This window comes from Mytilus edulis, chromosome 3 (assembly GCF_963676685.1).
Source record: "Mytilus edulis chromosome 3, xbMytEdul2.2, whole genome shotgun sequence".
Classification (NCBI taxonomy): Eukaryota; Metazoa; Mollusca; class Bivalvia; order Mytilida; family Mytilidae; genus Mytilus; species Mytilus edulis.
Genome location: NC_092346.1, coordinates 43,185,514 through 43,200,197, shown reverse-complemented (window position 1 = coordinate 43,200,197; position 14,684 = coordinate 43,185,514). Strand labels below are relative to the sequence as shown.

At 31.9% G+C, this 14,684-nt stretch overlaps 1 protein-coding gene across 1 annotated transcript in view; it reads left to right on the top strand.

The window, feature by feature from the left end:
• Nucleotides 1-8,946, top strand: part of LOC139516578 (uncharacterized) — a 36,422-nt gene extending 27,476 nt beyond the window's left edge. The window contains exons 21-25 of the mRNA XM_071306757.1: nucleotides 282-430; nucleotides 2,551-2,693; nucleotides 5,208-5,305; nucleotides 5,711-5,891; nucleotides 7,505-8,946. Coding sequence (XP_071162858.1) covers nucleotides 282-430; nucleotides 2,551-2,693; nucleotides 5,208-5,305; nucleotides 5,711-5,891; nucleotides 7,505-7,608 — 675 coding nt within the window. The 3' untranslated portion in view covers nucleotides 7,609-8,946. The remainder of the gene's footprint in view (nucleotides 1-281; nucleotides 431-2,550; nucleotides 2,694-5,207; nucleotides 5,306-5,710; nucleotides 5,892-7,504) is intronic.
• Nucleotides 8,947-14,684: the final 5,738 nt, after the last annotated feature.

The following is a 14,684-nucleotide window of genomic DNA, read 5'->3' as shown; positions in this document are numbered from 1 at the left end:
CAAAATTATAAATTAACTGTTAACAAAACTTGAATTTATGGAATACTAAGGTTTTTCTACCTCAGAAATAGATTACCTCAGTTGTATTTGGCAAAACTTTGAGAAATTTCGGTCCTCATTGATCTTCATCTCCATACTTAGTTTTGCCTTTTTTACATTTTTGATTCGAGCGTCACTGATGAGTCTTTTGTAGACGAAACGCGCGTCTGGCGTAAATATCAAATTTCAATCCTGTTATCTATGATGAGTTTATTTTCACCTAATCTCTGTTTATTCTGCAGAAAAAAGAAGCATTCCAGCGTTTCTTGGATTATTACAAAAATGGTCAGCTTGTTAACGCTTTGAGTGCAGCAGAAATCAGCATTTTAGGCCACTTCACATGTGGAATGACAACGGATCAGATAGCGACAATCCATCAAACCACCTATTTGTAAATTATTATAGATATGATTCATGTTTTGTCGTGTATTGTTATAATTTTAGTCATTCACGAGTTCATAAATATAATCGTATGGATGTTGAACTTTGAATATAAAAGAAAGAATATGCTGCATGATTGCAAATAAGTAAACTATCTACAAGTGACAAAATGGCGATATTATGACAAAATGGCGATATTGTCACTGTACGGTTATCTTTAATAATCTGGGGGAAGCATAGAGTTGCTAAGCTTAATCTTAAGTAAAAAATGGCCAGGTTTATAACACGAAATCTACTCTGGGTATAGACAAACCGATGCGTTTAGGAAAGTTTAAAGGCCCTACTGGACTCAGATAGTAGTAAGTAAAAGTTACATGAAGTTCATATTACAGAAAATTAAAAACTTGCATGGATTTTGATGTGCATTTTTCCAGTCTGTAGAAGATAGCAAAATAAACTAAGCAAAATAAACTAACAACTGAGTTTCATTTCAATGATATTTATGATCCACTCAGTTACACAATTTAATCACCTTTTGTTTTGAGATGTCTATTATCCATATATTGCCTATTTAAATCAATACAACTAACAAATGGTAAAGTTGATATCACCCCTTCGTTAATTTTACGGACGCCATCACGAGTTGGTTGACCGTTATGAAATATCCGTTTCACAGATGATATCGGATCTGTCCTTGTGTCATAACTACAATCTCGTTCCCTTTTCAAGAATGTGACCTACAGAATTAGACTATTTACCAAGTTTTTTATAACATGATCAATATGGCGAGTGCCACATGTGGAACAGAATCTGTTTACCCTTCCGGAGCATCTGAGATCACCCCCAGGTTTTGGTAGGGGCTCGTGTTGCTTAGTCTCTAGTTTTGTATGTTGTGTCTTGTGTACTATTACTTGTCTGTTTGTCTTTTATTTAATTTTTAAGCTATGTCGTTGTCAGTTTATTTTTAATCAATGAGTTTGAATGCCCTTCTGGTATCGTAACAACATTTATTATAAGAGGGAAGCATTTCTAACCTCTTTACTAACTTGTTTTTTTATGGACACATTCCGCAGACTTCCATGTGCGTGTACACAGCTTTGTCTTTACTCAGGGTGAAATTGTTGGTGTAAATACGACCATGTTTGGATATGATGAACTTTAAAAGACCTCAACAGTACTATTTTGTTCGTTTTGAATTTCATTTTAATCTCTTGTATTCAAATGAATATGATATGATAATATTCCGGCCGGTTCCGAATGATTTTTTGTTTTGTTTTTGTCCTGACATAATTCATTGGATATTTATGTATTTTCATAGATAAGAATACGGTCTAATAAGTCTCCAATAAAGAAGTTTAAGATAAGTCTTAAATAATAAATATACAAATCAATCGATATTTCGAATACCATCTATCCATCATATTACTATCAATTGTCTAATGTGAACTGATGACTTATTCTGACCTGAGAAATGATGTTTATATAACATGACTAAATCTCTCTGTCAGACAACGGTTACCTTGTCATTTTGCAATTTGTATCCGTCCGTTGTATATTTTTACAATACCTTTTTAATGAGGAATGTTAACAAGAAAAGAACTTCAAAATATACTTGAAAAAATCCTGAGTATGCCTGGATGTTGTTTCATACATCTTCTGACATAGGACTCGGACTTCTCTTGAACTGAATTTTAATGTTCGTATTGTTATACGTTTACTTTTCTACATTGGCTAGAGGTATAGGGGGAGGGTTGAGATCTCATATACATGTTTAACCCCGCTGCAATGTTGCGCCTGTCCCAAGTCAGGAGCCTCTGGCCTTTGTTAGTCTTGTATGATTTTTGATTTTAGTTTCTTGTGTATAATTCGGAGTTTAGTATGACGTCCATTATCATTGTACTAGTATACATTTTTTAAGGGGCCAGCTGAAGGACACCTCCGGGTGCGGGAGTTTCTCGCTACATTGAAGACCCATTGATGGCCTTCGGCTGTTGTCTGTTCTATGGTCGGGTTGTTGTCGCTTTTACACATTACCCATTTCCATTCTCAATTTTATTTTATTACTACTCTTCATTTAGAATAAGTATCACACAGTTTAATCTTAAGTTAATTAGTCGATTGTATTTTCAGAAATGCGTCAGAAGCTATTGGACAAGTAACAAGCTGTAACGAACTTCAATTTATTGAGTGGGCTAAACTTGCCAAATTAGCATTTGGTGATGATGTATCTACCTGGGATACGTCTACCATTCAGAGAATTGGCACAGTTATAGGTATATTTTACATTTACTTCTTTGAGAAATATTAATGAACGAATCTATAAAATTTGTATGCCCCATTACTGGGCATTACGTTTTCTGGTCTGTGCGTCTGTCCGTCCGTTGGTTCGTCTGTCCCGCTTCAGGTTAAAGTTTTTGGTCGAGGCAGTTTTTGATGAAGTTGAAGTCCAATCAACTTGAAACTTTTTACACATGTTCCCTATGATATGATCTGTATAGTTTTATTGCTATAACACCATTTTCACGGTCCACTGAACATAGAAAAGGATAGTGCGGGTGGGGCATCCGTGTACTAGGGACACATTTCTGATCTCATGAGTGTTAATGTATCCTCTTCTGTGTCCTTCGACGACCATGAATCAAAATAACTAAGGGAGTCATAAGGTATGACATTGAGAAGTTATTGAACTGTATTCTTGAAAACTGTTAGGCGTATCATGCGCTCAAGCTCATGGCGCAGCTGTTTATGATTTTTATGCCCCACCTACAATAGTAGAGGGGACTTTATGTTTTCTAGTTGTCGTCTCCGTTTGTCTGTTCGTTTGTCCGTCCCGCGTCTTTCCCGCTTCAGGTTAAAGTTTTGGTCAAGGTAGTTTTTGATCAAGTTGGAATCCGATCAACTTGAAACTTACATGTAGTACAAATGTTCCCTATGATATGATCTTTCTAATTTTAATGCCAAATTAGAATTTTTACCCCAAATTTCACTGAACATAGAAAATGATATTGCGAGTGGGGCATCCGTGTACTGTGGACACATTCTTGTTGTGCTTAGTTTTCATTTTTAAAACATCTTCATGTGCTGGATTTTTCCCTGTGTTATAGACCCATTGGTGGCCTTCATCGGTTTTCTGCTCTTTTGTCGGGTTGTCTCTTTTACACATTCCCCATTTCCATTCTCAATTTTATTTCATATTCTAACTTATTTTCTCTTATTTTAAGCGTTTTATCTCACTAGTTTCAATGCAATGCTATAACAATAAAAGTGGTTTATATACATATTGCCCCTCTATTCAGTGGAAAATAAAAAGGGGTGTGTGTCCACTTCACATTTGCACGTCAACAGAATTAGGTATTATTTTAGCCTTAAAATGAAGAATATATGGATTGGTTCTAAACCTGATTGATTTCAATATAGTTATGTGAGTACACTGACTGCCTTAGAGGGGCCTGCTCCGGTCAGCCTTTAGAGATTCCCTATTTAATCAATCAAATTTCTCCCAGAAAAAGGAGGTTCACCCCCCCCCCCCCTCTAAATAAGCTTCTGGAGTATCCCCATAATTGAAACCAAATTCGAACCATTCTAAGTATTACAAGAAAGGAAACATATAGGTTAGGGATACCTGATGAGGATAGGTGACCGTAACCGAAACACCTTTAGTATTAGAACCACAGACCAGATTTTTATTTTTATTCTAAATATACACACACAATAAATTTACTACAAGCTTGCAAGTGGGAATTGAAAAAAAAATCAAAATAAATGCTAAAAAATGTATTCCATAAAAACTTTTTTAACAAGAAATATTTATCCTTCACTGAATATACCATAATATTAAAACATATCAAATTTGCTGAAATTTAAAATATTTATCATAGCATTTCCAAATTAGCTGCAGAAATCCTAAAGAAAAAATAAATTAAAATATTATTTAAATGAATTTTTAAAGAATTTTTGTTCATGCAAAATACCTTGACTATGAGAATATTTTGTAGACAAGAATATAAAATGTAGTTAGTGCAGACATGGAAGTATTATATTGACATCAATATAATTCTTCCATGGTGCAGAGGATATGGAAATTAAATAATCTTGACCAGCTAACCATCTGTGTTCATTTGTTAACATCAGTGGACACCAACTGTGAATGAAGCACTTAACCTAAGCATTTAATTGCTTGTATAAATAATCAATTACATGGTTTCAATGTAAAATATCAGGGAAAATCGGGTCTGTTCTCTAAAGTAATTAGTAATAACAGATTAATACTTTCGATGTTATTCGTACTCCAAGACGTCGTGTTCCTTTATGTCATCGCATTGTTTATTTGTGTGTTTTATTTCATTTTACCGTCAAATGTCAAATAAGCGTTTCTGGTTTTTCTCTCTGTTCATCTGAACAGTTACCATGGTTACACAAAGTATTATTAAAAAAAACGAGTTCCTAACTTTGGAAGTGAAATATAAAGGTTCGTTTATTTGTTGATAACATTCTGCGTTCATTTCTTTAGGGAACTTGATTGGAAATAAGAAGATTTGACAAGAAAATGGGCATTTTTGTAATGTACGTACGCGATTCAGGCACAAGTGTTATTTAAATTAATTTGAATCAACATTCTCCATTCATATTTTTGATTGCATTAAACTCATTCTCGCAAATAATATTGACTGTTCTGTTTTAGCTTTTAAATGTATTTTTTTCATATTTGACTTCCAAAATATTCGGTTTCATGATGTAAGAGAACTACAAATCATTTTTATATAAAAAAAGTTATTGGCTTTATAAAGGTGGCCTTAACGAAGAGGATATTCGAATGCTTTCTGAGGACCACATTGATAGCATCAAACCAGATCACATCACATACATCCCAACGTCTACATTTGAGGTTTGTTTTAAACATTATTCTCCAAACAACAATTACAGACAGTGAATGTTTCGATAATAAATAAAGAAGATACAATGTATAAGCGTATGTTCGTTAAAAAAATATAACATGAGCTCAGAAAATAATAAGCCTGAATTCACAGCAGCTGTTTATATATTTCAAATTATCTTTCTACGCTGTGTCAATTTTGTCATATTTTGTGGTAAAATCAAATTCATAGACGACAAACAAAGTAGGACAGCAAACTTAAAGTTAACAGAGAGGGTGGAAATATCACTAAAAACTCTTCAATTCACGAAGAATTAAATGCCAATTTTCTTTCAAAAATACAATTACCCATAAAGTGTATTACTTGCATTAGTATAGATACATATCATGATAATGTTTTATCTACATATCTTACAGAAATTTTCTAAAGAACAACTAGGATTTTTCTCTTCAAGCCAAGCCCAGTCTACAACAACATCTCAGTTAGAAGCTTTAAACCCAGACCAATTATCTGTTCTAGTTCGTATCGCATCAACAGTTGATGCTGGCATTCAAGCATCTCAGAATCAAGGTGGAAGCAATTATGCCGGCAGTTTCGGTAAGTTGTGAAATTTAATGTATCTTGTCTATTATGATTACACATTTTTTTCAATATTACAAGTAATACTTGTTAGGAAATTAACTTCACAGGGGATTATGGGGTTATGTTTTTTTCTTTAAAAATATTCTGAACTCCAATTTCAAATTGATGGAATAATAATGCGGTCAGGTAGATGGACAAATAAAATATTCTGAATTCAGATTTCTTCCATACATGTACCTTACAGTGTTAAATTTTGTAAAAAAATATTTGATTGATAACGTCAAAATAGTTTGTAATAATTGTTCACCTTAGGGCTTTGCACGAAAAAAGAATTCTGAATGAAAACCCGTCCCTTGACATTAAAAGGTTACTCCCTTAAATATTTATACATATAATTGTTCAAATTTAAAAGCGGATCACCCAAATCTATTTGAGATTTATCATGTAATAATCTTTAAACATAGTATTTTGTCTAGGATATACAACAAGGACAACTGAAAAAGCAAATTTGATTAATCAATTGAACGAACGAACTTGGCTGCCAATTGGGTCTTGCATGGTCGTTCAATATAACAAAACAAAACAGAAGCTAAAAGTTGACATACTACAACTAAAAGAAAATTAAGAATTTACTTTGTGTACTCAGAAAAAGTTTTTTCACCTGCTCAACCGTTTTATTTACCACGAGCACAGCACATATCCAGGAAAAAGTCCTAGTACTCTAAATCTTAAGAAATGCCATTACTGCAGAAGATGGTGTATGTCTTTCAGTATACCTCAATTTTTTTCCTTTTTTCAATTATCATATTCCTTCCAAAGCAATCAATCAATATTCAATGACAAATAAACTTATTTGTAGCTACTGATTTTGTTTAGCTGAGGGAATTCTCATTGGCGAAGCAATATGTGTTATATATTTCTATATGCCCCAGCTAGGGACATTATGTTTTTCGGTCTGTGCGTCCGTTCGTCAGTCCGTCTGTTCCGCTTCAGGTTAAAGTTGTTGATCAAGGTAGTTTTTGATGAAGTTGATTCAACTTGAAACTTAGTACACATATTCTTTATGATATGATCTTTCTAATTGCATGCTAAATTGAAGTTTTTAGTCAAATTTGAACCTGATTGTGCGAGTTAGGCACTATACGTTGGACACACTCTTGTTTCTCTGTAAAATAATCCCTTCATTTAACAAACTTTCATGGGTTACAAATAATAACTGCCATGTAATACTATCAAATTTATTATAAGTACTACAGCGATTGTTGCGTATATGTACTCACGTGTTGCAACTGGTGAGTTTTATTTTAACTTTACAAGGAGCTGCTGTCAACACAGCATGGCTTAATACAAGAATTCAATACGTTTTTGTCTGAATCTTTGAAGCGATTTTATAATAGCAGTATTGCTTTCAGTACTTGAAAACGCTTAACCAGTTTTAAGTAAGATTTAACTTAATTTGGAATTTGCAAAATTATTTGTTGAAACCTGCATAATTACTCAGTATTAATCTTTATGATGAACAGAACTACAAAATAGTTAATGTATGAATGTATACTATATAATAACATATGTAAATATTATATATAAATGCATAGTTTTATAATTTTTATAATTTTTGTTTATGCAAGGCAAAGGTAACTATTCGGAAAGACTGTCATCAAGTTGGATAGGTACAGTGATATTGGTTTGTTCCGGGATCCTACGGGAAGCAGTAATGAGACATTTTTTTTAATGAAAACCGACCTTTGATATGGAAACGGACTATGATTATGAATTTTCGTCTTCAACATTTCAGAAATTAAAAAATAAAAATATTTGACTTATTAAAAGACTGTCGCGTAATGAACAAATAATTGAGTTACCGATATTTTGAAATATTTCTGTGGTCATATCATGTTTTCAAGTTAGGAATGCATCTGCAAAATAAATACTACGTATAATCCACTGTAGATAACCTTCTACGTATTTAGGCTTGTGAAACCTTGTTAAAGGTCGTTCAATTCCTGACTAGTTGGACACATTAGTATGACTGCTTAGGTTAGATCTTTGGGTTACTTTGGTAGTCAAATAGTGAATTGATTTCTGCTTTCTGAAATGTTTAAGAAGTTGTTTTTATTAATTTGTACATATGTTGCTTTTTTATTAATTGTATCATTGTGAGTTGAATATAAAGTAAACTAACTGAAAACTAAGCAATTTTTTCAAAGTTGGCAAAATGGAAATCTTTTTTTTTAAATTGACAAATAGTATAACATGTAATAGATTTTCCTCCATTCTCCAATTATAACTTGGTTTTCTGTCAGTATTTCTCCTTCTCAACCAAATGTGCATTTTTTGTGTATATAAATAATTCAAATGTTAAATTGTAAAATATTTGACTTCATTTTTTTTTAATTGACTTCACAATAAGGTTGTCTTGAAATTAATTTTGTTTTCAGCGGTGTTTTTTTTTTAAATCCTTCCAGGGTAGATGGAAACTATGATCGTTTTGCAAAATACAAAGTTTAAAAAAAAACTAATTTTGCAAAGGATATTCACATGCGTTTCATGATTTTTTAATTACTGCATGAAAATTTAAAAAAAACCCAATTAATTATCAAATGCGTTGGCTGTAAGATAAATGTACTTTTCTCTTTTTCATACTCACAAATTTAAACGCTTACTGTATTGTGAAGCCAACTTGTGATGATCTTAAAAATTCGATGTTAGTCCATTGATTGTGTTCGAGATATGAAAATGTATGCTGTCTGATAGATCAAATGACGACAATACTATCTAATACTTGACATACACTTCAATAGAATGATTTTTATATGTATATTGTATTATGTAACTTGAGATGCTTTGACATGGTAAATAGGGATCGGGAGAATAAAAAGAAAAGCAGAAATAATATGTGACAATGGGGGGAAGCAGACGAAGAGAAAAAGAGACTTGCATGCATGCAGAGAAGAGATTATGGTTTGCATTTGTGAATGTATGAAAAGTCGTCTATGAAAATTTCTACTGCAGATTTGTTTGATTTATAGTTAGTTAGTTTATCGTTGAGTATTAAACGTTTGCATTGCAATAATGTTTTTTTTTATAATTATTCATCAGCACACCTTCTGTAGTTCTAGTTCTAATGACACAAACATTGTTTTTATCTAGACTATAACAACTAGATGAGGCAAACTGTTCATCAGCTTATTACAAATGAAAGAGGATTCGTGTGAATGCAACACAGGGTCAACGGTCATAAAATATTTCAGTTTTTTTCCCCATTTTTATAGGGGGTCATTATGTATTCGAAACATTATAAATGTATGAAGGATTTCCATCTTACCGTTCAACTCTTATACAAACAAGTTTAGCAGACCTGGAATGATTTCTTCTTCATAAGATTGGTATATTATGAAGGTCATATAAATACTGAAACAGACAGGGTTTAACCGTGTTTAACAGAAATTTTCAAACCACAAAATGTATGCGATCATAAATGACAAAAGAAATAAGACAAATAATACATATAGTTGTGGTCTGCGAATCTAGAATTCATCCGATGATAAATTTTTATTAATAATAATCTATTATTTCTAAAAATTGCATTTGTTTGAAAAAAGTATTTAATTGAAAATAAAATGAACAGTAATTACAGTGGTTTATCGATTTTAAAATCCCCCTGAACTATAGTAAACAACTAGTTAAAAGTAACTTGAAACAAATGGTATCGTACAAATTAAAATAAAGGTGATGATCATGGATGGCTGTTTAACGTCCAGTGGCAAATAATATGCATATTCAAGGCGAGAACATTTTAACAGTTAAATAATATGAATATTTACCCTGTTTTGTACTAGAACATGCAAGTTCGCTAGTAAACAGTCCACTGGAAGACATTTCCGAGCCGACCAGTCTTTGCTCTTAATTACGAATGAATGATCTTTATTCTCATAAACCAAATACATAGTTACAGAGAAGATATTACAATAATATATATAACATATATAAGACATAGCATGTGTGAAATACAAAATTAATATGATAAATATTTACACAAATGATAAATAAACATATATAGTTGTATTAACCAGGAGGATAGACTTTCACAGAAATAGATTTAATAAATCTACAAAGTTTCTCAAGTTCAACAATATTTTGGGTTGAACATACTTGTTTGAATTTGATAACATTTATATTTTTATTACAATAATGAGGTAAGTATTTGCATCTTTCATCTTTGAAATATTTACAAGACATGATATAATGGTATTCATCACCAATGTCAGCTGAGCCACAAAGGTGACACAATCTTTCAGATCTTGGTATGTTGCGCCACCTTCCCGTCTCGATGGGCAAACGGTTATTCCCACATCTAAATTTACATAAGGTTATTAATAAATTAAATGGTAGTACTGATAAATAGTGTTCAAATTTAAAAACATTTTTGTACAATCTATAACACAGCCCCTTGGGCGAAGTGTTCATTTCTGTTGACCATTCTTGAATGAACTGATCTCTTAATCTTTGCTGAACACTCAATACAACCCAACGTTTCTCAAATAAGTTGTGACTTTGCCATATATTTGACATTCCACAGTCATCAAAAATTTTCTTTATATATAATATCCATTTACTATCATAACCATAGTTATTAAAATTTACATATAACAGCTTATATAATAAACATGATATTTTGCTCTCTTTTCCTTCTTGTAAACGACACCAGAAATTAATCATACGTGACTTGACGGTAACAGAAATAGGACATCTTCCCAATTCCCCATAGACCATAAAATTGGGGGTTGAATTTTTTAACCTCAATATATGTTTGCAAAAACGCAAATGAACTCTCTCAAGAATATCTAAATTTTCGAATCCCCATATCTCACACCCATACGTTAGTATAGGAACAATAGCCTTATCAAACATATCGAGTTGGCACTCGATCGACAAGTTATTTAATCTGGATTTTTTTATCACAGCATACATTGCTTTAATCGCCTGGTCACGAAGATATTTTCTGGTGGAAAGAAATGAGCCACTTCTAGAAAATACAATACCAAGATATTTATAACTACTGACTATCTCAATTTCATTTCCATCTATATTAAATAACAAGTTTCTAGGTATTCTACCTTTTGAGAATATCATAATTTTCGTTTTATTTATATTAATTTTTAATTTCCATTGTTTACAATACTCTGAAAATTTGTCCAACATACATTGTAAATCATGGCTAGATTCAGAAAGTAGTATTGTATCATCAGCATACAATAACAGAAAAAATTTAAAATATACAAAAAGTTCATTTTCAATATCTTTTGTTACAGACTGAATTCCTTCAATATTAGAGTTTTCTAAAAATTCTTGTAAATCATTTAGATACAGGGAAAAAAGCAAAGGAGAAAGGTTTTCCCCTTGTCTAACTCCTGTTTCACAAGCAAAAATATCAGAAACTTCTGAATTATGAACAATTTTAGATTTGACATCATCATACATATTTTTAATAATTCTTAGAAATTTTCCGTTCACATGGTTTAATATCAGTTTAAAAAATAATGAGTTTCGATGAATAAAATCAAAAGCTTTTTCGAAGTCGACAAATACACAAAATAATTTCTTCTTTTTCACCCGCAATAATTCAAATAAAGCATGTAATGAAAAAACATGATCTGTTGTGGAATAACCTTGCCGGAAACCTGCCTGGTTTTCGTTTAAGATGTTATAATTTTCAATAAAATCCCCAAGTCTGTCGTTAAGAATTGACGTGAAAACTTTCCCTAGACAAGACAAAAGTGTAATCGGTCTATAATTTTTGGCGTCTAATTTACTCCCCTTGTTTTTGAAAATAGGTATTACATTTCCAATAAGCCAAGCCTCAGGCAAGATTCCCGTATCAAATACAATATTAAATAAATATACATAAATATCAACCATACAATCAAGAGAAGAAGCAATATATTCATTAATTACTTGGTCTTCACCCGGTGATTTATTATTTTTAGCTTTTTTTACAGCTTTCAAAATTTCATCCCGGGTTATTGGACAATTCAAATTTTCATTTACTGTATCAGAATTTACATCGTTTTCTATCAAAAACTCATTTTCGAACTTATTTTTGTTTAAGTCCTTGAAAAAATCAAATAAATTTTGCAGTGAAATATTGCTTTTCTCTCTTTTTCTACCTCTATTGAACAATTTCCAAAATTCTTTTGGATTTTTTGTTTTCAATCCCTTCATCTTTTTACTCATTTCAGTATTATGATTCTTGATATTAACATCCATAACTTTTTTATAATGCAATTCACTTTGTCTAAGTCGTTCTTTAAAAATGTTCGACCCATAATGTTTGTATAACCTCTGAGATTTTCTAAATTCTCGTTGCGCTTTTTTACAATCTTTATTGTACCAGTCTTTACTAAACTGGTTCTTTGAGCACTTAAACATAGTTTTATTAAATGTCGAAGTTCCGAATGTTGCCTTGGCAGATTCGGTTAAAGTATCACAAATATCAGTAACAATGTTATTCATATCATATTTAGTAACATTATTTACATCATTTACATATGCAGACAATCTATTACATATATCATCAACTTTATTTCTATCTATATTGTTCTTATACTCATTACATTTTTCATTTTTCCATTTATTTGCTCTTTCGTCACCACAACAAAATGTTTCTGTTAACAATTTGTCTTTTATTTCATTATTTGTATACAATTGAAGAGACAAAGGAGAGTGTACATCTGAAAATAGTTTACAAAACTTTAACACTTCAAGTTTACAAATGTTGTATAAAAAATGAGTAGAACTCAACGCATAGTCAATAACGCTAGAATTTCTACTAGTTGGACTACCTGTTTTGTTTTCTTCCAGTCTACCGTTAAGAATAAACATTCTGTTATTTTTACAAAAATCAATAAATTTTCTTCCATACCCATTTACTACAGTATCTATACTATTTCTCAGCCTTGGTATACCAAGTTCATCTAAAACATCAACATCACTTAATTCATTATAATCTGTGAAATTATTTTCAAAAGAACTATCTTTATCAATGTTATAAAAATCAGACAAATTTCCCGTGCGACTATTAAAATCGCCAAGCATAGTAATATAGTTTGTTTTACTACAAAAATTTTGTAATTCAAATTCAATTTCAGTAAAGGCATCTTCTGATGTATATGAAGTATTTATCGGTGGGATATATATAATTCCAAAAATAGCATCTTTTGGTAAATCTAAAACTTTTTTGTCTATACTAAACCAAAGTACAAATTGGCAGTCTGACTGAATATATTTAATATACTTGTCTAAATATTTTTTAAAACCCAAAGCAATACCACCAGATTTGTGATTTGCTAGCTTCTTTCTGTTTTTATAATGAAAAATAAAATTATCACAATCTATTTCGTCTACATCATCTAGTTTTGTTTCTGTTAAACAAACAATGTCATGGTTATCTAATAATGACTTAAATTCAGGATACAAAAGTTTTGTTTTTATACCACATACATTTAATGAAAGGATTTCAATAGTTTTATTGTGAACATCAATATCTTTATTTACAGGTAATGAACAAGAGTGAAGGTCGCTAGTTTGTTTACACTGGTCATTTCTAACGGTACTGTTCAATCCTCCACGGTATTCCTAGTTCTGTCCTTTTCGGGGTCCTCTACGGGGTTGTGAAAATTTCGACTGGTTGAATTCTCTCGGTCGAGCACCTTGTTCGTTGTATTGGTGGCGTGAACGTGTCTGTCTATCGTTAGTGTCCATTTCTTTAGTGGTGTCTTTTGGTGTAAATTCGTTCCCTTCAATAAATAAGCGGTCCCTCTTGAAGAAAGCCTTTTTCCTTTGACGACGTGCCTCTTGAAAGTGGGGCCACAGTGCCTTCCTACGGTCGTTTATCTCCTTCGGAAACTGTTCGTTTATGCCGTATTTTGTGTCTTTTAATTCTCTAGCTACTTTCCGAACGAGTTCTCGTTGCTTGAAATTTACAAATCTACATACTATTGGTTTAGTAACAAATTTAATAGAACCGTCAGGATTTTTTCGGTGAATTCTTTACCGAAACGATGAGCTCGATGAAATTTCGGTAATGTTTCCATTTTTAATTCCACTGTCATAAAATTTTCGATAATTTTCTCTGTTTCCTCCGACTGTTCAGACTCGTCATACATTGGGATACCCGTAAAAATCAAGTTCTCCCGCATCGACCTAGTTTGGAGATCTAGTTGTCTTTCGTTGAGATCTTCGAAATCTGTTCGTAGTTTAGCAATAGTTTTGGTTGCTTCTTCGTTTTCAGAGCGGATCTCTGTCAGGTTTTTTTTTACTTCTCGGACATCCTTTTTGTTATTTTCGACTTCTGCATTGATAAAGTTCAAACCTTTTTCAACCTCGTCGACTCGTTTATTGATACTCTCGATACCTTTAACCATACTGTTTACCGTTTTATCAAATTTGTTAAGTTACGCAGTAGACCAAGTGCTTAGCAGAGAAGCCAAAAAGAAAACCCACCAAATTACAGGATGACTACTTCGGTGCAATTAAAAAAACTAGAATTTAGAAATAAAAATTATATAAGTGGTATTAGCATTAGTAAAGGAACAAAATAAGTTAAAATAATTTTTTTTTTGCTGATGGCGGGAATAGGCTGACTCGGACTTTTACCATAAGTCATATTTACATCACAGTTATTTGGGCATGGAGTCCTCTTTTTTGGGCCGTAAAAAAGGTCTTATTTTTGTTCATATTTACTACTTTCTACAATGTAAAGATGTATAACAAGTCTCAACAATCCATTACTATGTTATCGAGTGAAAA